Genomic DNA, 25,149 nt, shown 5'->3' with positions numbered 1-25,149 from the left:
AAAGCTCTGCTGTCAGGAAGCCTTCGTGGAAATGGCATCTCCTCCACGCTGCTCACCGTGATCCCCTTTTCCCTTGATCAGGTTTCCCCCAGACAGGCACCTTCTGTTTCTTCACCCCGTGGCGTTGTTCTTTTACCTCTTGCAAATCCAGAAGGTTTAGCTGCTGGGCTTTGATGCCAGGTCTGTCATCCTCAGCTTTAACCTTAACCTCTCCCACGTGGGACATTTTCACAGCCTGAAATCCAGGCTGCCCGTCAAGTGAAAGCCCTTTCCTCCAAGGGAGGAGAGCCCCTAGAATAAATCAAGCCCCTAGAATAAATCAAGCCCCTAGAATAAGAAACCCCCTAGAATAAATAAAACCCCTATAAAGCTCCCATTGTTGCTCCTATAATTCCCTTTTCAGCATCACAGCACACCCTTTCTCCATCAGCCCATCACCCTTCCTGGGGCTGGAGGTCGCCAAATCCCCTCTGATTTTCCCCTTTTGCTCACATGTCCTCAACTCCTTAATTCTGGGGCGCAGGAATCTGCAAGTTTGCATGTCTCACCGACAGAGCTGCCAGAAAAGACGCCGTGTCCTGGTCCTTAGGGTTCAAGAACTGGCATCTGCTTCTCCAGGTGAGGGTTTTTGATGTTTGGTTTCTTTCCTTTTTTTGGCTTCAACACTTTGGCTCAGCCCATTTGCCTCATTTCTCGCCATTAACTGTACGGAGAGTTTAGGCAACTGACTCAGAGAGAGATCAGATGAACAGAACCATGAAAAAAATCTATTTTCTCGCTGTTGACTATAAAAAAAGAAATGCACAATGACTAATTCAGGGTGAGATCAGCAATTTTAGGCATCTTTTACGAACTTCACACTGCTTTAGCACAGAGTTAGCCAGAGAAAAGAACAGAAATTAGTCTTTTAGAGGTGCATCTCTATGGGAGAAATGAAAACCCAAGCTGATTTCACACCTCTCTGTATTTTAGGGCAGTGCAAACCAGAAATTGGTTCCAGCCCATTTCGGAGAGGGAAGATCTCTGAATACAGCACCTGGGATGCTCCAGGACATCTGAGCCGCTCGTCTTTGCTAAACAACCCGTGGCAAATACTGGAGATTGGCCCGAAATGACCAGGTCAGACCTCAATTTCTGTTCCCCTTCTGGAGAAACTCGTTCCTGCGATGGCTATATAGGGATCCCCGAGACCTCAGCCCTCCTTCCAACCTCGGCATTTAAGTCAGCTAAAATTAGGTGCTGGGAACATCCTCCCGCTGCCAGCACAGCTGTCGTGCCCCTCTCGGTCCCTCCAGCAAATGTGGATACCTTTTTTTTCCCAGGGCACCACGGTCCTAGGACGAACTTGGACTCGCCAAAAATCTCCAGCAGGGACAGCCCCCACCATCACGGCCCCGTGAGCAAAACAGCCCCAGCTTGGTTAACATACAGAAAACCAGCTGCAGGTCCCGGTAAGCCTTTTTTCTTTCTTTCCACGAGCTCTTGAAAGGCGGGAGAAGGCAAAATTTGGGGGGGATCCCATTCCTGGATGCCTGTCTGGCTGCGAGGGTTCTTTTAGGAAATGCTGGGGGGATGCAGAAGAAACGTGATCCGTTCACGGTAGCTGGAAGAAGCTTAGGACAACGTGATCTTTTGTAATCCTGTACCAAAATCTGACAATACTGAAAAAACAGGCAAAGGATTAAGAAAGTGAATTTGTTTTTTTAATTATTACTTTCTTTTAGGAAAATATAATAGAGAAATACTTGGAGCCGTTTTCCTTGCCCTCTGTATCTACTTCTGTGCAAATTTAAGTCCTCATAACAGAGTTTATCTGACTCAGCCCCCAGTAGGACCCGCAGTTTATGACAATTATTAAAGTTAACACAGCAAACAAGAAGCAATCCATAGTTTCCTTTCCAAAATGATCCCATGACTTTTCCCACAGAGAATTCTGTTTTTTTTTTTTTTTTTTCCCTCGGTGCTTCTTGTTTTTTTCCACCGCTGCAGCTCAGCTGCATCAGCTGTAGCAGATAGGAAGGCTTAGTGTTTTCAGGACCTTGATTGTGAACATTGCCATGAAATAATAACAACTTCCCCGTGCAGTCTGGGTGGTTTAGGGCAAAAAAAAACTGACAGTGATGGAGTTTGCCCCCCCTGGTGTATTGATGAGGAACGAGCAAAGGCGCTGAATGCAGGAGGGACCAGGGAGGAGAGGAGATCCCTGATCTATGCCAGCCCAGGGTGCTCAAATTCATCCCTTTTTTACTTTATTTATTTTTTTGACTTAAGAAAAGCTGATGCAAAGCATTAGCACGGACTGGAAATCACCGCGTACACGGTGGGAAGAAACAGAGCAGAGAAGGGAAGCTCTTAATAAATATCCAGCTTTATTTTTCCTTTTCAGGAGATGTACCCTTTAGTCCTTTTAGCCTGAAAAATGCCCTCCTTTCCTCGTTTAAGGATGTGGTGTTACTGATGCAGAAAAGTCTGAAGTTGTGTAAAGGAGGTGCTGGGTAGTGAGCTGATCCAGCTCAAAATAAAAGAAGTGCTGCTCTCTTGGCCAAAACAGATGGTGGCACCACATCCTCCACGTATGGGGCTGCTTCTCATGGTGATAAATGCCACGATTAAATAATTTACAAGACAGAAGGGGACTAAGGTCATGATACTGTAGGCAATTGAGGACAGATATCTGAGAGCTGGATCCTTTTTGTGATCAGTGGGGTGACAGATTTCGATGCAGAAGAGTTATCACACCTGTAGCAGAGTCTTTTTAGACAGATGTAGACCAATTCATCCAGAATTTCACCATTCATCCAGGTCTAGACCAAAGAATATCTCGAAGGACAAAGGAAAAACAGGAAAAAAGCTCCTGTAGCCCCATATATTTCCTCCTAATCACATTTATTTATATAGGTAAAAATATTCCAGGCACCAGGAACGTGTGGTGTGTCGTCGTGAAGGTCTGGTTTTCCCTGGATGTGATATTTTAATGATGTTTCCTCTCGTCCCACCAGGTAGACCAAGCTGTGGGCACTTGGAGGTTGTTCCAGTTGGGAAGCGAACGTGATGATGGAGTCAGGTATGGCTTGTGAAATTGCATTTGGGCTGCTTTTTGATGTTTCCCTGAGATAACTTCGCTGGTCTGATTCTATTCCATACTGCCAATGAGTTGTGAGTCGATCTCCGTCTCTCATTCAATAAAATAATATTAATGTTTACCTCCAGAGTGATGCTTTCAAGCTAGAAAACCACTGCTGGTGTATCCAGCGTAAAAAAAAAGCCAAAAACACTAACCATTTTTTTTCTTTCTCTCTTCTTTTTAAGGGAAGACGAATGCAGATCTGGGTAAGTCATTTTTCTTTCTTCCATCAGCACAAGTCCCTTCTCATTGCTGTACACATCCTACATTGATATTCGTATCCCATACTGGTACACACATCCTTTTTCCCTGTTTGGGTGGCTTATTTATACTCTCTCATATTCTAGACACATGTGGACAAAGACCACATTAGATAGATTCCTAAACAGTGTAATGTTTGGAATATTGTCACCAATAGGGAAAAAAAAATACAGAATTGGTTTTGATGATGATTTTTGTAGCACACACAGAGAAAAAACTTAGGGCTGAATTCTCTCTCTGTCTCTCTTTTAGAAGAATGGGATGCCAAAATCAGTAAGTGTCTTTTTTTTTTCTTGTCCCCTGCTGGTAAGAGATGGGTGCTAAAGGCTTGAACTAAGGTTATTTTCTCTGTTTTAAGGGAAGCTAACAGAAGAATTTGGTAAGTCGTTTATCTTCCTAACACGCACCCAAGTTTGAACGCACGTGTTTGTTTCTACAGCTGGAGCATGAGCAATGACCAATCACGTGTATTTGTATTTTTTTATTTCATTTAGAAGAAAGTGACACGGAGCTCGGTAAGTGCTTTGGTTTGGTTTTGCTGCTACTGAAGACGGAATTAAAAAAAAAAAAAAGTTCCTCTGTGTAGTTTTTGGGTTTAGAAAAACAGCAAAGATCCTTCAGATCTTAAATTGGTGCTGATACACAGATAAAGACAAGACACGTAGCTTTGGTCCCTTCTCCTTAAGTTCTTGGCATCTTTCTTGGGAGGAGACAAGCTGCCTCTCTGCAGTCCAGCAGCATTCCTTGATCACTTCTTTGGTCTCTTGCCTGCTCATTGAAGCATGTTGGAGGCAGAGAGCTCTTAGGATTAACCCGTGTTTATTTCTCTGTTATTCTTAGAGGAATGTGACACAGAAAATGGTAAGTGTCCTTCTTTGATTTAAAAATAATAGCGCCCTTCAAATGATGTCAGTCATGCTTTGGAATAAAACAAACTTTTTATAATGCATACTTTTACAATACATTTACAGTACATTATTTTTTTAATACAATAAATAATTTTCTCTGTCAGCAAGTCATATTCTTCCAAAGACGTGTTTTGGGCAGTTCTATTAACAGCAATTTGCAATTTGTGCATGTTTTTTGTCTAGACTTTGGAAAACGTAGGAATATAAAAGTGTTAAAATGAATGCTAATTGGAAATTCCTGTAATGAATAGCACACGTCTGGCTCAGTAAAGAGATTTTGTCCCCTTAAGATATGTAAGAATGACATAAAACTTGGCAGAAGTGGTGAAAAATACTCTAAATTTCCCTTCTTGTCTTTTTTTTCATCTTGTGGGGGACAAAATGAAGAAATAGGTAAGTGTTGCTTCATTATCTTTATCAAATAGAGTCTGATAAGAGAATTTCTTGTTTAGTGAACCCTGCATGAGTACTTAGGATGCCACATACAACCACGTAACGGATGGGACACGCGGTCCCATCCACTGTAGGGTCTACGCTTGACCCTACTTGGTAATATGAATGCCAAATTCATAGGTTCAACGAGAACAAACTCAAGCAAATCACAGTCCTTTAACATGCATCCTGATTTGTTTCTCTGTTTTAAGGGGAGCTCACGGCTGAGATTGGTAAGTTTTATTTTTACCTCCAAAAAAAATATGTTTTTATCCAGCTTGAGACACGTTCCATCTGAATTTCCTGGGGTGTATCAACTGTTCTCTTGCCTGATTTTAAAAAGGCAGGATAAGCTTGAGGCATACTCATTTTTAACAAGAATGCATATATAAAAAATAGAATAGCACAGAAAACAGCGGGCTTGCAGGTTGCTGTACCCAAGAAGACAATAGTAAGAGATCCTTGGGAATTTCTGAGATGAAGACCAAGTGAAGGACCATGTACCATAGGGCAGAGAACCCTGGGGGATTTGGGACTGTTGAGATCCCACACGTACAAAGTGCTGGACTTCCAGGTATCTCTTGAGAGAGAGAGGGATTAAAATTTGCAAGAATTCCTTAAACTTTGAAAAGGCTCCTCTTTTTTTTCCCAGTTCATTGTCCCATCACTTGTGGTACATGTCGCAAGGAGGGCGGATAGTGGGTCAGGTGTTAGGTACAGATTTCCTTATTTTCTGATCAAAGGAAGGGTAGGAGCATCCCTGCTGTACTTTTACCCCATCCTTGGGAAAATCTGCCTGTATTTTTTTTTTTTCTTTTTTAAGACAATCTGACTGCGGAGCTTGGTAAGTGATTTTCCTTCCTTTCTGTCTTTATTTCACAGTGGGATTTTAGGGGGAAAACCTGCTTATTCCCCACATAAGCACACACGTGAACCCCCATGTACAGCCAATCTGGGCTAGAATTAAGGCCAAACAATTCAAACCAAAGCCTAACTGCAAATTATTACCAGTTTAAAAATGAAAATAGGATTTGGAAGATACTTTGAGGCTCACGAGCGTGATGGACCAATGTTTCTTTTCTCTTTTAGAGGAACGTGATAGAAAAATCAGTAAGTGTCCTTTTTCTTTCCTTCTCGAATCAAATTCCAGATCTCACTGCGTGTTTTGGATCTGGTCACTATTATTTTTAGAGGTTATGGGATGTTTTATCTTTGCACCAAGCTGCAGATGGGGCAGAATTTGGCCTTTTGGGCTACAATCAACCCTTTTCCTTTATCACCACCAATACCAAAGATGCAGGGACAGATTCTTTCCCCATAACATAGGTCTGTTTTCACCAAGCCCTTCCCCCACGGGGCTTTTTCTGTGCATCAGCACCTGCTCGTTGCTCTCGTTAGCATCAGTGTGGTGCAGTTATATTATAAATTATCCCTGGGGAAAGAGAAACGCAGCATGGTATCAGCTAGGTCGTATTCACAGAGAAATAAAGTCAGCAGACTTATGTCTTATAATTTAAATTAATCTTTGTTTATTTCTTTTATACAAGGAAAACTTACTTCAGACCTTGGTAAGGAGTTTTATTGCCTTAAAATTCTCCTTAATTCTGCAAAAGCGATGGGGATAAAAAGAAATATGAGGAGTTTGTGTTTTCGCCTGCTTAAGAATGGGTGGGTTAAAAATAAGGCAAAAACCTTATTTTTAAAATGTTAACGAAGGGAAGGTGCTCGTGGAATAAAATTTCTGTTGGGTTTGAGTTTTTTGGGGGGGAAGACAGAGCCCCATGAGAGGGGATACGGGATACACGAGGGACTGCTTTGTGTTTCTCTTTGTGTTTCTCTCTGTTTATTTTATCTGCTTGCATTTTAGGTGAATGCGATACAAAAATCAGTAAGTGCAATTGTTGTTGTTTTTTTCTCTGCAAAATTAAAACACAGCACGGTGACAGATTTGCTTAAGCTCATCATTCTATTTACGAACAATTTGGATGGGTGCTATGGAGGGAATGATACTTTATCCTTGAAAGTGGGAGTGGAAAGGATGTTTCCTGCAGGAAAATTAAATTTCCAGTCTGCAGAGACATTAGGATTTCTTTCAGAGACTGAGTAACGTTCCCAAAAAAGTGGAATTTCAACATATAACCGCCAGTATAAAGAGGGGAAAAATAAATTTTCCTGATCTGGGTGCTTTAGGGATGCTACACACACAAAAAAGAAGGAAATATTTAATAATATTTTTTTCCTGTTTATTTTTCTTTTTCTCCTTCTTTCCGTTCCAGAGGAGCGTGATAGAAAAATAAGTAAGTGTCATTCTTCGTGGTGCTTTTGGGGTAAAAATCATCCCTTGGTTTGGGGGAGAGGAGCCTCTCTGATTCCCTGTCCCTGAAAAATGATAAATGAGATTTTCTTCCCCAAGTTTGATTGTACGTGTGGGGCTGCAGAGAAAAACAAAACAATAAAAAATATTGGTTTTCCTCCTTGCAGCCAAGCTCTCAGCAGAAATACGTAAGTCCTTTTTTTTACTTTTTCCAAACCCAACTTGCCAGTTTTATCCTTAGAAATGTCTGTTGGGGTTGATTTTTTGCTGCTTCAACTAAAATATATATATATTTTTTTCTACTTTATAGGTAGGCTCACTGCACTGCTTGGTAAGTCTGCTTTGTGGACAGAACATCCCATGGGGTTTGTTTCGATTCAATCTGCACGATTTTGTGCAGCTAGGTTGGAGGGACCCCTGCAGGTCTCTGATCCAACCTCCTGGTCCTCACCAAGGCTTATGCCAAGGTGAGACCAAGTTGCCTGGGGTCAACATGACCTCAATGTACAAATTATTTTCTCTCTCTTTTTTTTTTTTTTGTAGTAGAACATAATTGGAAAAAATGGGCAAAATCAGCTTTTCAGTGAGCTGTGGCTCCAGCAGACCTGCTGACCTATGGCAAAAGGGTAGCACTGTGTTCAATAATTTATTTTTTTTCCCTTTTTCTTGCTTTTCTATTCAGGGGACCGAGACAAAAAGCTTCGTAAGTGCCGTTCTCCTCCTGACGAGTAAAATCTGGGTATAAAGGTGGATCTACTTCAGCTTGCTGGTGTGTCTTCTGAAGTCTCTCTCTCCTCCCTGGCACCAGTTTGCTCAAATTCTGTGTTTCTCTGCTCAAAATCTTACATCACTCTTAGCTGGATGATTACCTGAATCAGTGGTTTTCTCACTATTTTCTCTTCTATTAGACTATATTTTTTATTATGTATTTTGTACTGTACATTGTTATTCTTTTCTAAAACAACAAGTAAGATTAAGCCAGAGAATTACTAATGATGTCACCACGTAGGAGAGAAAAGGATCTATTTAAAATAAATTTGTGTTCCTCTCTCTTTAGGGAAACTGACTGCAGAACTTGGTAAGTAATTTTCTTTCCCGTGTGCTTTTTGATCTTGTTGATGAGCGAATTAGAGGTCAAGTTTGTAACACGTTTTGATGTAATTATAGCAGACGTCTCTTAGTATTGATGACGTGCAGCTGAAATGAAGTAAAAATGGGGGGAAAAGGGCAAATAGTGGCACCAAAAACTGATTGGTATCTTTTTTGTTGTTGTTGTTGTTTTTTTTAGCAAAGTGTGATGCAACGATTAGTAAGTGACATTTCCTTCTGTGCAAAATGTTGAAGGATGTGGGTGCCTGCACGTTAGGGTGGTGCTTCAGCATTTGCTTGGTGCTTCAGCATTGAAAGAACGCTGGATTTTCTAAAATTAATCAAAACTTGGGTCACGAGAAGTAACGATCTTGGGTTTCAGGGGCTGGGGGAAGGCAGGAGCCAAATTTCAGGGGGGATCAAGGAAAACCTAACAGGGAAACCTCACGTGGGAAGACCTGATGTAGGCTGGAGGGTGAGGGCTTGACTCATGTTGGGGTGTTTCAGAAATGTAATGGGAATTAATTATGTTTTCTGCTTTAAGGAATATTCACAGTGGAACTTGGTAAGTCTGTTTCCTTCCTCTTGCATGTTTTTTTTTATTATTATTTCTATGTATATCTGCCCTTTCCCATGTGTTTCATTGACCTGGTAAAGAAACAACATCTTAAATGCAGAAGTAAAGGAGTCAAAACCCCCAAGTTATGCAAAGTACTTGGAAACAAGGATAAAAGGGTTAAAGCAAAAATCCCCATGTTATGTCCCCCCTTTACAATAAAGAGACGTGAAGTGAAAGGAAGAGACCATGAAAAATAACACCCAATTATTTTTCACTTGTTTTTAGGAGAGCGTCATACAAAAATAGGTAGGTCTGGTGTTCCTCTCAAGCAAATCCGTTTGTGAATTTAGCTATTGAAAAAGCTGCTTGCTTTAATCATTTAAGTGAGTATACAGTGATTTATATATTTATATGATGTAGTTATCACACATTGAAAAACTTTGATTAATATAGACATTTAAGACTTAAAAAGAACCATACCTACAGCATGGCTTTTGCTCTGAAAGTAAGCAATTTCTATTATTAAAATCTCACAAATCACCATTTGTTGTCTGTGTATTCACAGAGGGGGGGGAAAAACTTACCCTAAAACTAACATTTTTTTTTTCCTCTTTTAAGGGGAACTTACCGCAGAAGTCGGTAAGTCATTTTCTATTGATTTTAGGTGGAAATGATACCCAAGGACAGGCGTTGAGCAATGCAGTAACCATTTATTTCTGTTTATTTGTAGGGGACTACGATAGGAAACTTCGTAAGTGCCTTACTTCTTCTCCTGCGTGAGTTAAGTTTGAGGAATTTTCTGAACATTTTAGTGTGATTAAAATATCACAGGAGCGCATTTTAATTTTGAATAGTATGATCTGGGAGAGAGCATGAAAACTCTGCACCAGCAACGGCTTGGGAAGGTGGGATTCAGGTAGATTGGATTTATAAATCCAGAGAAATTAGAAATATTAATTGCGTAATTCTCTCGGTCTGATATAATCATGACTTGTGAATAAGAATGAAAGCAAAAATGTTTATATATGATAACTTACCTACGTGCCTTTCTACTCACTCCTTCTTCCCATCAGAAAGTAATTCTGTTTTGTCCATGTTTGAGTTTCACTCGACATATAAATTTTGTCATTTAATATAGAAGAACATATCCTCAGCTGATAATTAGGCTAGATTTATTTATGTTGTTCAGCGATGTCACTGAGAAAAGAGCAATGTCATGAAATTCCTGTTTGTTTTTTTTTGTTTGTTTGTTTTGTTTTTTTTCTCTACCTTAAGGGAAACACGCAGCAGAACTTGGTAAGGAAATTCCCTTTTCTGGTCATCATTTTTTTTTTTTTTTTTTGTCCACATTTCTGAAGTTTTTAAAGAGGTGGGGGAATTTGTGTTTTAATCAAGTTTAAAACTAAGTATGCAAAGGCTCAGAAAAATAAATATTCCCCAAAATACAACTCCCAGGCAATGTGACAGATAAAAAAATCACACCAAAATAAACCCCCTGCAGAGCTGGACTTCTGCAATGCTGGCGGAGCAAACTGCATGCTAATTTATGTTTATTTCTCTATTATTTTCAGCGGAACGGGATGAGAAAATCAGTAAGTATCCTGCCTTATGCCACCCCTGACCCCCCAAGCCAAGGCTGTGCTTGATGTTATCCCCACAGCCAAGGTTCATTCACTATTTTTATGGATGAGATCATGGACAACGTGAGTTTGTAACTGCCCGGGAGGAAGGGAATAAATATAATAGCAGCTGCAGAAAGCAGCAGCGGATCCACAGGCTGCCAAAGCCCTGGTGACGATCAAAATTTGCTTTTCTGCAGCATTTGCTGTGGTGCTGGCTGGGGCATTTTCCTTCCTGCCATAAAGACCCATTTGGACACTCCTTGCATCGTATTTTTGGACCACCTTTTCCTCCCACAAATATTAATTCCCATATATTTTATACATTTTTAATATTTACATTGTGTTTTTTAAACAGAGAGTAGTAAAAAGAATAAAATAATTTAAGAACCTTACCATCTATAGTGGTGATACAGGGACACAACAAGAAGGCAAAGGCAGTAGTTCCTATTTATTTATTCCTTTTTTTTTTCTTTTAGGGGAACATGAAGCAGAGATAAGTAAGTGCCATTTTCCATACTCTATTATTATTTGAGGGGTTTTCTTGCTATATGCAAGTGCTGAACGAGCAGTCAGTGTTTAATATAGACAGAATAGAGAAATTCCCATAGAAAGCAAAGTAAAGTAAAACATAGATCTGGGGCTTGAATGGAAGCAAACCAAGCTGTTCCACTTACTTACTAATGAGTATAAGTGACGGGAAAGGAAAAAATAAATAAAAATGAAGATTTTGCCACAAATGTGTCATGAAATGGAAAGGGGCTGCTCGTGGGACCCTGAATTCTGCTGCTGTCAGAATGGGCTTTGAGCTCAGCCCAACAATGCTTGTGTCCCAGTCCTTTATTTATGGATAATGGGTGTTAAAAAAGCTCTATTTTGAACTAATATAACTTTTTTTTTATTTTCCTTTAAGGGCGTCTTACCGAGCTGCTTGGTAAGTGCATTTCCTTACACCAGCAAATGCAGCACGCAGGCAATGCAGATGCTGCCTTGGGTTATTTATTCACCCCGATGGCTTTTCCATCTTTTACCAAAAACACTGCTGCCCCAGAAGTAGCTTGCAATTTGGCAAACAATTTTTTGGGGGAAAAAAAATCTAGAAAATATTATTATTTCTAAGTGCTAAGTCCTCTCTCCTGTATTTTATTTTGAGGAGGCATTTTCGTCCTGTGGTTTGGCTCCGAGATCTTTGTTTAGCAGGAAGGAGGGCTCAGATATATAAATAATATATATTTACAGGCTTTGATGTGTATATGTACATACATATATAAAGATATGAGTATTTCAGAGTAATACAGAAAATGCAGTCTCACAAAAACAGAGTCTGACCAGGGAGACCGGGTATTTTTAATGCAAATCTTCTCTTTTTCTCTTTTAAGATGAACTCACCGAAGAACTTGGTAAGTCTTTTCCTTCCTTTGCCAACAGCAAATACCAAACACTTATTTTTCTGTTCGAGAAGGGAATCCCAATAAATGCATGAAGCATTCCTGTAATTTTAAGATTTTAGGTTTAAAATAAGAGGGTTTGATGTTTTGTCTTTGAAAGATTTGAGATGGGAAGCTTCGTACACAACTCCACGATGTAATCTGATAACTGCAAAAAAGGGCAAGATATTTGGGTCTCTAATGAAAGAGGTAAAAAAATAGAAAAAGATAATATGTGTGAAATAAACCTATCTTAATAGAAACCTGTGGTTTTTCTTTCCCTCAAGATGAAGTCACTGAAGAACTTGGTAGGTGATTCATTTTTATATTTTTTTTAACCTTTAACAAAAACTAATACTGAGAATTTTCTGAAGCTTTTCTGAGCTTTTTTTTGTTGTTGCTTTAATGTAACAAGAAATGTGGCTGAAATGGAGGGAGATGGGAGTCAATAAAAAATGAAATTTCAAATAATAAATAATAAGAAAAAGGTGTTTGGGGAAAAAAAAAAAAGCTCTCTCTGTTCTAACAACAGCTTATTTTTTTTTTTCCCAATTTCTTTTTTTAGGGGAACGTGATAAAAAAATAGGTGGGTAATGTTCTCGTTTCCTGGGTCCTTTGGGGCACCTTTGGGTGCTCTGGATGGGGTCACGGTGGGATAACACAGCTTCTTCCACCCCTAAAAAAACAATTTCTGCAGCATTTCCCTACCCTTGTTTGAGTATGGGGAAAGTTCATGAGATTTCTATTGAGATCTTGTGTTCTTCCAGCCCTCCTGAAGTTCACTTTGGGGTTATTTCACTTTTTCTGTGTCAAATTAAAGGAGATTTTTCTTGTATCAGATCCCAATTATATTGTTTCTTTCTTTCCTTTAAGAGGAACTCACTGAAGAGCTTGGTAAGTCATTTCTATTTACCTTCTCCCTTTATTTTATTTCCCTTTCTCTCTCTCTTTTTATTGTTTTCTCTTTTTTTTAATGCTCTTCTCTCCGTTAGTCTCTTACATTGTTCTGAGCTTTACGTTTTCTCTCTTATCTCAGTTCAGAAAAATAAAAACTGCCTTGCAGTACAGCACTGCAGGAGAAATTTTCCCGTTGCAATTTGCAAAACCACAAAACAAAGGGTGGGTGCTTCTAACATTTATTTTTTCCTTTTTTTTTTTTTTTCAGCCAAGCAGACTGCCCAGATCGGTAAGAGTTTGTTCTCTCCAGTATGAAACGAAAGCATGCGGAGGTGCAGATTTTGCTCTGAATCTTGCACTTTTCCTTTAGTGTGACCATTCATATCCTAAGTTGCTGCTTGCTTGCATCTCTTCATCCTCCCTGCATAACCCAAATGCCAATCTGTATGATTTTTTTGGAAAATAAAGACTTATTAGGGGTTGATTTGAGGATTTTTTATTATTGAAGGCTTTCTTTAATTCCATTTAAATCCACTGAGATCAGTTAAAATTTAACATCCCTAAATGTGTTATTGAAGAGAAATGTAGAATCGTCCACAATTCATTTAGTTCATGAATTAAATTATGAATTTAATTCATAATTTAAGCCTGTTTTCCTTTTGCTGCTTCCAGGTGAACTCACCACAGAGCTGGGTAAGACCTTTTGGTAAAATCAAATAAATGAAGTCTTTTTTTCTGAAAATATCTTGTTTATATTTGACCAAGTTGTGACCTTTGCTTTAAGAAAGTAAATTAGGGGATGGGATCATCTAGATAAAATCTGAGGCAACATGTGAGTTACAATTTATAATTCTCTGTACAGAATAGAAAAATATCGGATTTATCCCTAGATGATAAAGGCGCACGAAGTAGGAAGGAGTATTTAGAAATAATTCTCTTTTTTTTCCTTTATTTTCTATTTTTCCCTTTTTTAGGGGAACGTGATGCCAAAATCGGTACGTAGCCATCTCCGAGGTGCATTTTTAGGCTCTTCATAAGGCTGATGATGTCATTTAGGATTACGTGGGTTAGAATTTGGTGGGTTTAGGATTTGGTTTATGATAAAATTATGGGGAGGATTCAGGTGCACAGGCATCTGGCCCCAGCTCATAGGTGTTCTTCCCACGGGTAGTCAGTCTCCTGTCCTTGTCTTGGATACTCAAGAATATCTAAAATCCAGCATATTCCATTAAAAATAGCACATCCGTTAAGTATATATCCACAGGATACAAGAGAATACTTTTATTTTAGAGCCCATTTTCAGGTTAACCATGGGAAAAAATCCAGTTGTTTAGGTGTGAATCCCATCATGTAGTGATCCTATGCGTGAAATCGTGACTTTTACTGGAATTATAAGACAAATGAAGTAGTGGTTTTTTGTTTTTCTTTCAAGATGAACTGTCTGCAGAAATGGGTGAGTATTTTTCCTGCCTTCCAACAAAACAAACACATGCTGTTTATGGTCTGTGGTGTTTGTTTGTTTATTTGTTTGTTTACAGTTACAGATTCTGTATGAGTGGGAAAAATAAATTAGAACAAATCTGACTTTTTTTTTCTTGTTTTCCTTTCTTTAGAAAAACGCGATAGGAAAATTGGTAAGTATCAAACTTCTTCCCCAAAAGTGAACTTTGTATGTTTGTAAGACCCGTACGATCACCCTGAGGGAAATTCTGTTATTTTCCTCTCTTTTCAGACGAACTCACTGCAGAGCTTGGTAAGTCGCTTTGTTTCACTGCACGAAGACAAAAACACAAGTCTGTGTTGGTCTCCTGTATTTTTTTTCTTTCTTATGTTTTTTTCCTGAGCTATTTTGGGGAGTTTTCTGGAAACTTGAGCTATTATTGGGAATAAAGCAAAAAGGCGCGTGCACGGAGTTATATTAATCAAGCAAAATAATAATCACTAGCCAGAGCAATTTATTTTGGCTTTGAGAACGAAGTAAGTCTTAAAGTCACAAAACAGCGAGGGAGAGAAATGTGCAATAACCATTTCTATCATTTCTCTTTTCAGAGGAATACAAAGCAAAAATGAGTGAGTGTCCCCTTCCTCATCTTCTGGAGATGTAAAGCATGTGAGATTTTGGGGGCTCTTGGAATAGGTGGACTGCGAGATTTACTCTTAAACAAATGTGAGATGAGAAGATGGAATTTATTAGCCTGAATTCACAAACTGATTTGAATTTGGAGAAGCACCAGCAGGTTGTTTTTCTTCAGAGAGATGAAATTTCAGAATAAATTGTCTCCCTGATGACTAACGTACCATGGGATGAACTGTAGACTCCCAGAGAAGAAAATCGAAAATTTTCATGCCTCCGTCAAGTGTGATGTCCACCAGGCATCTCTCTGCTCACAACCTAAAAAGCTGTTATTTAAAAAAAAAAAAAAATTAACCCCTGTGTAATTTAAAAGCTGAACTTCAACATCACAGTTATAACCCGCAGGAGGTCAAAAAAGTAGGTCACGAATTTCCAGAGCACCCACACGCTACCTGCCTCTGCAAACTATATGAGCGGTGTCTCCACGAGTAGCAGAAACTCCTGCTATGACCTCTTATTTTAGCTTTTTTTTTCATTGTGTGACTTCTGCCTGTGGTTTAGTTTAAACCACCTTTGTTCTTTTTTTTTTTCCTACATTTTAATATAAATAATGAGTCGTATTATAGACACAAGTCTCATTGAGGCACCAGTTTAACCTTGTACCGGGGAGGAAATGCTGGTTTGGGGGAGGAATGACATAAAAAAATAGCATGAGCCGGAGGCATTTTGTGAATAGAAAAACCCTCATTAAAACAAATTCATTTTTTTTAATTTTTATTTTTAGGAAAATGCATTGAAGAGCACAGTAAGTGCATTTTTCTCCCTTACACAAACACCGCTTTTGCTTTCGGTTTTAAGTTTGCCGACCAGTTAATAATTTATCTTTTATTATGCGTTTCTAGGGAAAGAGGAAGAAAAATTGGGTGAGTAGTTTGGCACGCTCATGGAATGGTGACCCCTGCCCAGGTGCTAACATAACCTGCTTGTCCTCCTCTAAATGCCTGCACTGCAGCAATGTCCAGAGGAGTTAAACAGTCAAAAAAAGGGAGGTAGGTACCCCTAGACAGAAAATATTTGACCTACATGGCGATGTTGGAGACCTGATCCCCTGTAAACGTGTGGAAAGTTGGACATCTCAAGATATCAAGCCTCCAAAAAGACAAGCCACCCTACTAGATTTTGAAGAAGACGTCATCTGCCCAGGAAAGGGTAGGTTAAATAGCTTGAATTCTCTTTCTTGCCCTCTTCTTCCTCATCCACAGCAAATGTGACGCTGGACCCCGAGACAGCCCACCCTCGCCTCATCCTGTCCAAGGACCAGAAGAGCGTGCGATGGGAATACATGCTGCAGGAGTCGCCCGACAGCCCCGAGCGCTTCGACGCCGATCCCTGCGTGCTGGGTTGCGAAGCCTTCACCTCTGGGCGCCACTACTGGGTGGTGGATCTGGCAGAAGGGCAGTACTGCGCCGTCGGGGTCAGCAGGGAGTCTCTGCCGAGGAAGGGACCCATCAGCTTTAATCCCGAAGAAGGGATCTGGGCCGTGCAGCAATGGGGATTCAAGAACCGAGCCCTCACCTCCCCTCCGACCCTCCTGAACCTGCCACGGGTCCCCAAAAAGATTCGCATCTCTCTAGACTACGAGTGGGGTGAGGTGGCTTTTTTTGACGTTGAGAACAAAGTCCCCATCTTCACTTTTCCTCCAGCCTCCTTCGCCGGGGAGCGGATCCGGCCTTGGTTCTGGGTGGAGCTGGGCTCCCTCTCTCTGGTCCGATGACCCTCGCGTTCCTGGTTCATCTTGCCATGAAGCTCCCAGTGAGGTACTGGGACTCCTAAAAGTCGTGGGGAGGTCAAACCAGTGCTTGTGATCATTGTGGGGCCAGCTGTGATGGGAGGCGGACAATTAGGGACATCACCAAAGCCACTGGATCTTGGGGGAAGCAAGCTCTTCACCTTTCACTGCACTTTAATAGCACCAATGAACTCCTCGTTAACGTCTGCTTCTTCCTAGCTACCTGTAAAAAAAATAAAATTAAATTAAATCTTGTCTTTTGCCCCACCACGGCATCAGCAACTGGTAGGTACCAGCTCACAATAAACCACTTGAGCCTCTCTGGAGAATTTGATTTCTTTTTGCAGCTGGTTCAGCATGGGGATCTCCAGGTCTTCTCGGATGATGCCTGCAGCCCGTATGGCTTCTCCTTGCAGCATCTGTCCCCCTTATCCTACTGAAAAATGGGAAGCTTGCCACGGATCCTACCATGGGACCAGGCAAGGCGAGGGAATGCTGCCTTCTCCCACCTATGGGTAATGGGCAGAGCATCCCAGGCTCTCAGCCCTATGCTTTTAATTTCTCTCTCTGCAGCTTTTTGGGCCAGAAACCTTCATGATTGCACTTGCAAACCCTATTTGTGGTGGTGGTGGCATAGGGTAGATGGGAGAGGACGCAAGCAAGGGGAGGAGGGAGGGGAGGGAGAGAACTTGTGTGGCTGAGGACCTGAAGTTAGTGATATACATAAACTAAGAGAGCAGACGGTGCAGCAGCTGAAAATACCATTCCTCTCTGCTTTGAAGCAGAAATAAACATTTTTAAAAGGTTCTTTTTTAAAGGAGTGAACTGTCAATGTGGCAAATGCCACCAAGGAGCAGCCACCTTTGGAGAAGCAGCAGCAACCTAGGTGTGAGGTTGTGAGGTGGCTTTTGATATAATCCAAAATCGCAGTTAGGAAGCAGCTCCTGTGCTACTCGTAACCCATGAAAGAGGCTGGAAAATGAATTTAAAAGCTGCCCAGCTGCTTGTTAGGTGCTGAGCCCCCAGGAGGTGGTCGAGCTTGGGTGGTCGCTGTGCCGCCAGCACCCCACTTCTCTCAAAAAGACATTTATTCCCATCACCGAAAACGACGAAGCATTTTATCCGAAGCTTTATCAGGCCAAATTGGAGACGCCGATCTGACAGAGGGGTCACATACGAGCCTTTCCCTGGCAGGGAGACGCCAGGCAGCACATTCCTCTCCGTGTTTCCTTAAATAGGGCTGATATTTCCCTCTGCCCCACATGTGATCCGCCTGTAAGCTCGCACAGCCTGCACTAACCCACCGTAGAAGAGCCCCGTGGGTTAAAACACCCCCCCAAAAAAATAAAATCCTCAAGGATCTCGTTCTGCTGCCTACCAGGTAAGGGTCTTTTTGGGGACGTTCGTGGCGAAGCTGTCACCCACCCTGGCGTCGCGGAGATGTTTTTCCAGGGATGGATAAAAATCGGCTTTGCGCCCTGTGTGGTCCATCTGGGTGGATTAAGCTGATGGCAAGGGGGGGTCATGTTGCTGCGGAAGGCTTCAGGTTGGTGTTTTTTTTAGGGCTATTTAGCAATTTGAGGTAGTTTTCACCTTCGAGAGGAATTGGTGTCTCGCTGGTTGTCCCACTGCCTTTCTGCCCTTAAAGCAGCTTGGCTGCTGCTCCCATGGGAAGATTGCACCAAGGTCTCTCCTAGCAGACTCCGAAGGAGGAGGAAGCACAAACAGCAGGTTAGAACCTGAGCTTTTGGGGGTGAAATGTCTGATTATGCTGGGTGGGATGCTTGGCTCCTTCTCTAGCCCACCCCCCAGGGACTGGAGACACCAATCTGAGACATCTTCACCTGTGATGGAGACTTAAAAGAGATGAAGCTTGTGCCAGATGCCTGAAAGACAGAGGTTAACATCCACATCGGTAGCAAATAGGAAAAAAAAGGGGGGGGGGGGTCTTGCCAGCGGGTGATCCATCCCTTCCAAAAATCGACTTCCAGAAGAGATCTGAGCCTCCCTCCACTGCTCCTCCTTCCTCCACCCGTGCTGAGACCTTTGATATGTTCACCCCAGTGCAGGCGGCGAGGGGAAGAGGAAGGGGAGAGGCTGGAGATGCTGCCATGGCTTCTGCTGCTTCTCGAGCGAGGGAAAGGGGAGAGGAAGGCACCCACCACACTGCCACGAAGCATCGGCCGGATCCTGAGCACCTGAGCGGCGGAGGTGGTGCAGCCAAATCCCGGCCGGAGCGAGGAAGACTCGGAGACGCCGAGGCCGTCAGCCACCGAAACCATCTCAGGAAAGGGAATTTCCAGCCCAAACTCCACCTGGAGCATTTGGCGGAGAAGCTGAAGCTCTTGGGCCTGGAAGGAGGCGGAGAGGAGGAGCAGCTCTGCTCGTGGCGTAAGAGGACGTTCGCCTTCAGGGAGGACGCGAAAGCATCCGGCCGCGGTGCACCGAGGGCTCACGGAGGAGCCCACGGAGAGGAACCTGCCCAGGAACGCAGGGTCAGGCCCGTGATATTATTATTTGGGGCTTTTCTTTACTTGAAAGTGGTGGTTTTTTGACCACCTTAGAGGATGATGGAGTTCCTTGGAGCTTCTTGGGATCGCGGGCTTGAAGCCCGCTTCCTTTTACGGTTCTCTCTCTGTTTTTGCCCCGTGAAAACAAATACCTGGAAATAATTGGGAGAGAGATAGGAAAAGCAAACAAAACCCACTGGATTTAACTAAAATAAATAAATAAATAAATAAATAAATATTAATTTTCAGGCCAAACCCTTCACCCCAAAACAGTTAAGGGGTATTTTCCAACGTATTTCATGTAAAAATGAAACTGTACTCCTAGAATATCATCAAGAATTCCTCCTTTGTCCCCCCATGTCTGTTCCTTCATCTTCATGTCCACACCGCAATTTTTTCCCAGCAAAAGCCAAGCATCGCATCCCTTCCTTCCCCACTCCCCCCAAAATATCCCCCCAAACTGTTTTTCCTCCCCCAGGAGCAAATTCAGAGAGACCTGGAGAGCCTCAAGAAACAAAGGGAAGAGCTTTTGGAACTGAAAGCGAGCGGGGAGAGGCGATGCCAGGGGTATTTGGTAAGAAGCTGTTGCCATCACCCAGGGAAAAAAATGAGGTGCTGGACCAGCACGGTCCATGCTGTCATCTTCCCGTGTCCTACAGACACAGACAGAGGCCGAGAGGCAGAAAATTGTGTCCGAATTTCGGCAGCTGCGCCGGTTTCTGAAGGACCAGGAGCTCGTCCTCCTGGCCCAGCTGGGAGAGCTGGACAGGGAGGTGATGAGGAGGCAGGAGGAAGAGGAGGCCAAGGTGTCGGGGGAGGTTTCGCTCCTCGACATCCTCATCTGGGAGATGGAGAAGAAACTCGAGCAACCCGCGAGCGGATTCCTGCAGGTTGGATGCTCCATGGGGCAAGAAGGGAGAGGGTCCAGCATCGATCCTGATGTTGCCTTTGTTTGGAGCCTGCCCTCAAATTTGGGGAAGGGAAACTGAGGCTTTTTCTCTCTTTTTCTCTCTCTTTCTGTTCCAGGGTGGCAGAAGCACGGTGGGCAGGTACGTGCTCCTTCTCAGTGCGAGGGTCATCCCAGCCATCATCCCTGTGGTTTCTGGAAGAGAACTGAAAGTTTTGGTGGTTCAGACAGGGTCGAAAAGAGACCTGGAAGGACAAGGTGCCCCTGAGCCCCAGGGTGGGCATGGCACGAGAGAAAGGGCAGAGGGCAACAGGGAGCCAAGTGTTCTCCTCTACTGAGCTGCTTGGAGGCTCCAAGCCTGGGACTAAAGGATATTCTGGGGACATCCAGCTCATCCCTCATCCCCCACGTCACCTGGGGTGCAGCTGGAGGAGGGATGGTCCTAGCATCTCAGGCTATGCCATCTCCATACGTCCCAGAACTAAAGGGAAGGGTTTGCATCCAGGTGGGAGATGGGCAGCGGCCGGAGGACGATGGAGACCTCGGACCTGGAGCGGAGGCTCCGTGTCATTTCTCAACAAAACGACATCCTCAGAGAGGCGCTGGGGAGATTTCAAGGTATGGTGGAGTTTTTTTTCTGCTTGGGGTGAGGCAGATCTGTCTGCTCCTTCCCTACCATAACATCCCCAAAAAACAGAGCGGGTGCAAGCAAGCAGCTGGAGATCACAACATCCAACATTGTTCTTCATCCCCTAGACATTTTACCCTCTGAACTGGAGAAAGAGGTAGAACCATCTCTAGGAGGAGAGGGAAAAGGTGAGTCCTTGCAGACAAGATCCTTCTTGGGGGATGCTGTTGCTCCAGCAGTTGTTTTTAGCCGAAATACTGCTTAAAGCAGCTGGGAAATGATGGGTTGAGCTCAGTTTGGGCTCCCTGAAAACCCAAAAGAGCTTTTGCCCCGTGCTTAGCATCAGGCAAAGCTGTCCCAAGCAGGAGGATATTGAGACATCTCACGCACCCAGGAGAGGCAGATTTGTGGTGCTGGGGCTTGTTCCAGCCCCACCAGGGCTTTGGTGGGGTGACGCCTTCTTCTGCCACCCATTTTCTCCATCCCAAGCAGCATTCGTGACTCTGGACCCCGACACTGCCCACGCGAGGCTCGTCCTGTCCCGGGACCGACGGGGGGTGAGGTGGACGGATGCAGGGCAGGATTTGCCCCCCGACCCCAGGTGCTTCGACGTCTCCTGCTGCGTGCTGGGCTGCCGGGGTTTCTCCGCGGGGAGGCACGGCTGGGAGGTGGAGGTGATGGCTGGTGGGACCTGGGCCCTCGGTGTGGCCCGAAATTCCCTGCCCAGGAAGGGCTGCTTGGAGTTTCGGCCGGAGGAGGGGATCTGGGCCGTGGGGTGCTGCGGGAATCGGTACCGAGCTTTCTCCTCCCCCCCAGCCACCCTCCCCACGAGTGGGAATCCCAAGAGGATCCGGGTGGTTCTGGATTACGAGGGGGAACAAGTGGCTTTCTACCTCACTGCACAACTCCCCCCTGTCTTTGCTTTCCAAAAAGCCTGCTTTGGGGGGGAGAGCATCTTCCCTTTCTTCTGGGTGGGGAGAGGCTCCCACCTCCACCTCTGCGCCTGAGAGCTGAGGGAAGGGAGAGGGGGTCCTCAATTTTGGGACGCTCGAGCATCGCCATCCCCCCCCCGATGCAGGCAAGGGGAGCAGAGCACCGTGTTCTCCCAGGCTTTGTTTTGTGCTCGTGTTATTTTTACGAAGATTTTCTACCGGATCATCCTATATATATTAAAAAAAAAAGAGGGGGGCAAACCATTGAATTTTCTTTCTGTATTTAATGTTCTCCAGGGCTGCAGGGAGGACCAAACTTCACGACCGCAACTCTGGGGGCTGTGGGATCAAATCTCCTTTCTACCCCCCCACCACGCCTGGGGTGGACAGCGATGTTGTCCCCATCCACCAGGTCCCTGGCTGCAGCTGGGGTTTCCCCTGTGCCCCACTGCAAGCCAGCACAAGGAGCTGGGGTAGAAATGCATTCCTCCTCATTCACCCCTTGCTTGGGTGCCAAGGAAGAGGAGGGGGACAGGTGTTTGCCCCCCAAGCCCTGGGGACCCAAGGCTGGACGGGGGGTGGCTACAGGGCGACAGCATCCTTCTCGCAGACCCATCTGGACTCGGCGTTGCAGCCCTCGGAGCGGATTTGGGAACCTTTCATCAGGGCGCAGCTGCCGCTGGTGGCCGAGCCCAAGATGCGGAACCTGCAGGAGGAAGGAGAAGGTCCCCGTCCTGGGGCTGGTGGGGACAGAAAAAAAACCCTGCTTCTCCTAGAGGCTTTCCCCCAGGAACAGGATCTGACCGAGTTCCCCCCCGTTTTTAGGGATGCGGCGATTCGGGGACAAAGCCAGGGGACGGGGCACTCACTGCTTGGTGTCCAGCACGGAGCCGTCCAGCCACGTCCAGGTGCCTTTGGCCCCTGTCACCGCCAGCCCGATCCAGACGTAGCCCCTTCCCTGCGTGACATCCTGGAGCACGTGCTATAGGAGGGGGTGTTGGGGGGCTCTGATCCCCTTTTGGGGACCAGATGCCCTTTGTGGGGCTGCTTTGGGTCTCCCCACCCCTACTGCAAGGGGCAGATGCCCTTTCTGTGATGGTTTTAGGGTGCCCTGTGCCTTTTGGGGTGCAGCTGCCCTCCTTTTGGGTACTGGGGGGGGGGTCCAGGATGCTCCTGGCAGGGGTGGGAGCTGGGATGGTGGGGACATGGGTGCTGTTCGCTCCCCATCTCCCCTCCCCAAAAAGGATGATTAGCCCGATGGCGATGCTGGGTGCGGGCTGGGGGTCTCCAGCTGCCCCCCCACCCCAAGCCAGGGCCCTGCTTTACCATCTGCTCCCGGTTCCGGATGACGAAGAGGGCAGAGCCCTTTTGGGCGCAGTCATCCCGGCTCCTCTGCCAGTCCCGGCTCTCGTGGGACACCCAGTAACACCAGTTCCCGTGCTGCAACCAGTCCCGAGGACACAGCCGGCACTCTCTGTCATCTGAAGGGACAGGAGGCCCTAAGGATGCAGCCAGCCCCCATGGGCCGGATTCTGACCCAGGCACGGGGCTGTTTGATCCAAGAACAGCTCGGGTTTGCGCACAACCTTTTTCCTTCCAGCATTTTGCTGCAGCAAAAACTCCCGCGACCTGGAGCATCTTTCCCACTACAGGGCCATGCTCTTGAGTGGTTTTGCACCCCGAAATGGGCCCGGATGGCCAGGGTTACGCCAGGATCATGGGCTTACCCGTCTCGGGTGCGTTGCACAGGGCTGCTTTCAGCTGCAGCCGCAATCTACCCAGGCAGCCTCTGCATCCATTCTCCCTGTTTTCAGCATCGGTGGCTGACGAATTGAGAGTCGCATAGCACCGTCCCGAGCCATGCCATTGCCAGACTGCCAAAAACAAACAAACACACAAAAAAAACACACCACTGCTAAATCCCTGCTGGTGTCTTCCAGGGTCACCCTGTCCCCGCAGGTGCCACCATGCCGGTGCAATTCAAGGGAGGCTCGGCGCTGCCCTACTCACCCCTTAGCCCCAGGATTATCACCGCTATGCCCAAACCGGTGCTCAAAGCCCACCCGGCACTGGTGATCAGGTACTGGCGTCGAGGGGATCCTGTGGGATGAGATGAGCCTGGATTGTGCCCACCCTCACAGCCCCGCTGTGGCACGGGGCAGAGGGGACGGGGGGCACGGTGTCTCCATCCGGCCCCACGACGGCACCGCAGCCTAACAGGAAGCTGCAGCTTGATAAAAAAAAAAAAAAAAAAAAAAAAAAAAAAAAAATCAACCTTCCTCGCCTCTGCTGCATGAAAAAGCAAATAGGGTCCCGGGATTGTATTAATTGCGTAGGGCACGGGGGAATTTTAATGCCTGCAAAGGATGGTGCGGCTCTGTTGGTGCCGATGCTGGCCGGAGCAATGCGATGCAAAGCTGGGAGGAGATGAAGGGCTGGGAGATGTCCTGGGGCGCACCCTTCCCAACGAAGCCCCCTTCCAAGCCCATCTGTTGCCCCCTTGCCCAACCCATATCTCCCCAGACCCAGGCTGGAGGAGGATTTTGATGGTCTTGAGCCACCAGCAGCCGCTCTGTCCCTACCCCATAGCCCCTCCGCCACCCCACGGCCTCACCTGCCATCCCACCACCTTGCTGCCTCCGCGGGGCGCTGCATTTTGCCCCAAAATTCAGCGTGGTGTAGCCCTCCTCATCCTCCATCACTCAGAGCCACGGTGACGAAGGCTGCAGCCACCACGCTGGGCAGCCTCCCGCTCTCCGCCAAGGCATCGACGATGCCGCGACTGCAAAGGAAATGAGGCCTCGAGCGCTGCTGTGGTCTTCGGGGCAGTGCTCACCTCCCTCTGGCCCACACCCATGCTGCTGATGCTCTTCCTCTAAGCTCAGCACCCTGCAGAGGTGCAGAGGTCCAGGTCCCGCTGCAGAGCTTGGGTCTGTGCACGGGGATGCTCCGACGGCGCAGCTCGGGGGCCCGAAGCGTCGCGTTGCAGCTCACCGGGCGCGCAGCCGCCGTCGAAGTTGGGGGTGCATTACACAGCCCAGCACCCCAATGCACTGCACAGCACCCCAATGCACTGCACAGCACCCCAGTGCAGTGCACAGCACCCCAATGCAGTGCACAGCACCCCACGGCACCCCATGGCACCCCGCTGCACAGCCCCGAGGGAGGCAGGAGCAGCCGGGACCTCATTGAGTTGCTTGAGCCTGAGCCAAAGGGGCACCACGACGCTTTTCCTTCTTCGACGTCATGCTCCTGGGGCACAAATTAAATAAATTAACTCACTTCCAGCCCGAGGGGTACACATAAGAGGGGGAACGGGAACCGCCATCGTACCTTGGTTCAAGGCTCAAGGAGCTCAGGACAAGGATGAGCAAGCACAATCCCAAATCTTCTCGCCTTGGAAAAGAAGCATGGACGTGGAGCGTGCTTGGAGGTGGAGAAGAGTGCAGGGGGACACAGCTGCCGGGGGACGAACTGCCCCCTCACCTTGCAGGCTGCCGAATGAAACCCTCCCGAAACCACAGGACAAAGCGGTCCCTGGCCCCTTGCTGAAGGGTGGCAGCAGATCCAAGCCACATCCCGCGCCCATCCTGGCTGGAGCAGCCGCTGCCTGCTCTACCGTGAAACCTCCCAAGGGCTCCAGATTTCCAGCAGCAGGGTCCCGTGTATGAGACAGCCA

General features: G+C 45.6%; 3 protein-coding genes across 13 annotated transcripts; 2 read left to right on the top strand and 1 right to left on the bottom strand.

Annotated features, from left to right (window-relative positions):
• The first annotated feature begins 933 nt into the window (after nt 1-933).
• Nucleotides 934-16,815, top strand: LOC118175175 (E3 ubiquitin-protein ligase TRIM39-like). Its single transcript, XM_035341144.1, has 41 exons — nt 934-1,451; nt 3,000-3,064; nt 3,310-3,330; nt 3,638-3,658; nt 3,744-3,764; nt 3,880-3,900; nt 4,226-4,246; nt 4,681-4,686; nt 4,938-4,958; nt 5,549-5,569; nt 5,815-5,835; nt 6,273-6,293; nt 6,593-6,613; nt 7,002-7,022; nt 7,207-7,227; nt 7,350-7,370; nt 7,722-7,742; nt 8,097-8,117; nt 8,328-8,348; nt 8,673-8,693; nt 8,973-8,993; nt 9,306-9,326; nt 9,418-9,438; nt 9,963-9,983; nt 10,259-10,279; nt 10,786-10,806; nt 11,220-11,240; nt 11,686-11,706; nt 12,021-12,041; nt 12,299-12,319; nt 12,607-12,627; nt 12,899-12,919; nt 13,303-13,323; nt 13,605-13,625; nt 14,063-14,083; nt 14,244-14,264; nt 14,363-14,383; nt 14,680-14,700; nt 15,489-15,509; nt 15,607-15,627; nt 15,967-16,815. Exons 2-41 carry the CDS (start codon nt 3,052-3,054, stop codon nt 16,476-16,478), a joined length of 1,308 nt encoding a protein of 435 aa, XP_035197035.1. The 5' UTR covers nt 934-1,451; nt 3,000-3,051; the 3' UTR covers nt 16,479-16,815.
• On the bottom strand, nt 16,655-24,543 carry LOC118175206 (killer cell lectin-like receptor subfamily F member 1). Of its 9 annotated transcripts, none has more exons than XR_004754912.1 (7): nt 24,085-24,543; nt 23,481-23,570; nt 23,198-23,344; nt 22,797-22,951; nt 22,340-22,452; nt 17,919-19,139; nt 16,655-16,912 (listed from the first exon to the last, which is right to left on the bottom strand). XR_004754912.1 is itself a non-coding variant. In XM_035341206.1 (6 exons), exons 1-6 carry the CDS (start codon nt 24,167-24,169, stop codon nt 19,115-19,117), a joined length of 615 nt encoding a protein of 204 aa, XP_035197097.1. In that variant the 5' UTR covers nt 24,170-24,543; the 3' UTR covers nt 17,833-19,114. The 9 variants fall into 9 exon arrangements, 5 of the variants coding, with proteins under 5 accessions (XP_035197097.1, XP_035197092.1, XP_035197094.1 ...); XR_004754914.1 differs by having other exon boundaries at nt 18,087-19,139; XR_004754911.1 differs by lacking the exon at nt 16,655-16,912 and having other exon boundaries at nt 17,833-18,379; nt 19,028-19,139.
• On the top strand, nt 17,773-21,746 carry LOC118175199 (tripartite motif-containing protein 10-like). 3 transcript variants are annotated; one of them, XM_035341193.1, is made up of 9 exons: nt 17,777-17,875; nt 18,087-18,224; nt 18,563-18,988; nt 19,482-19,577; nt 19,663-19,893; nt 20,030-20,052; nt 20,416-20,528; nt 20,667-20,726; nt 21,031-21,746. In XM_035341193.1, the coding sequence occupies exons 3-9, from the start codon at nt 18,605-18,607 to the stop codon at nt 21,543-21,545; spliced, it is 1,422 nt and encodes a 473-aa protein (XP_035197084.1). In that variant the 5' UTR covers nt 17,777-17,875; nt 18,087-18,224; nt 18,563-18,604; the 3' UTR covers nt 21,546-21,746. The 3 variants fall into 3 exon arrangements, with proteins under 3 accessions (XP_035197083.1, XP_035197084.1, XP_035197082.1); XM_035341192.1 differs by lacking the exon at nt 18,087-18,224 and having other exon boundaries at nt 17,773-17,874; nt 18,571-18,988; XM_035341191.1 differs by lacking the exons at nt 17,777-17,875; nt 18,087-18,224 and having other exon boundaries at nt 18,254-18,988.
• Nucleotides 24,544-25,149: the final 606 nt, after the last annotated feature.

Source organism: Oxyura jamaicensis, chromosome 16, assembly GCF_011077185.1.
Source record: "Oxyura jamaicensis isolate SHBP4307 breed ruddy duck chromosome 16, BPBGC_Ojam_1.0, whole genome shotgun sequence".
Taxonomy (NCBI): domain Eukaryota; kingdom Metazoa; phylum Chordata; class Aves; order Anseriformes; family Anatidae; genus Oxyura; species Oxyura jamaicensis.
The sequence above is the reverse complement of the archived record's forward strand: the minus strand, read 5'-3'. Positions and strand labels throughout refer to the sequence as shown.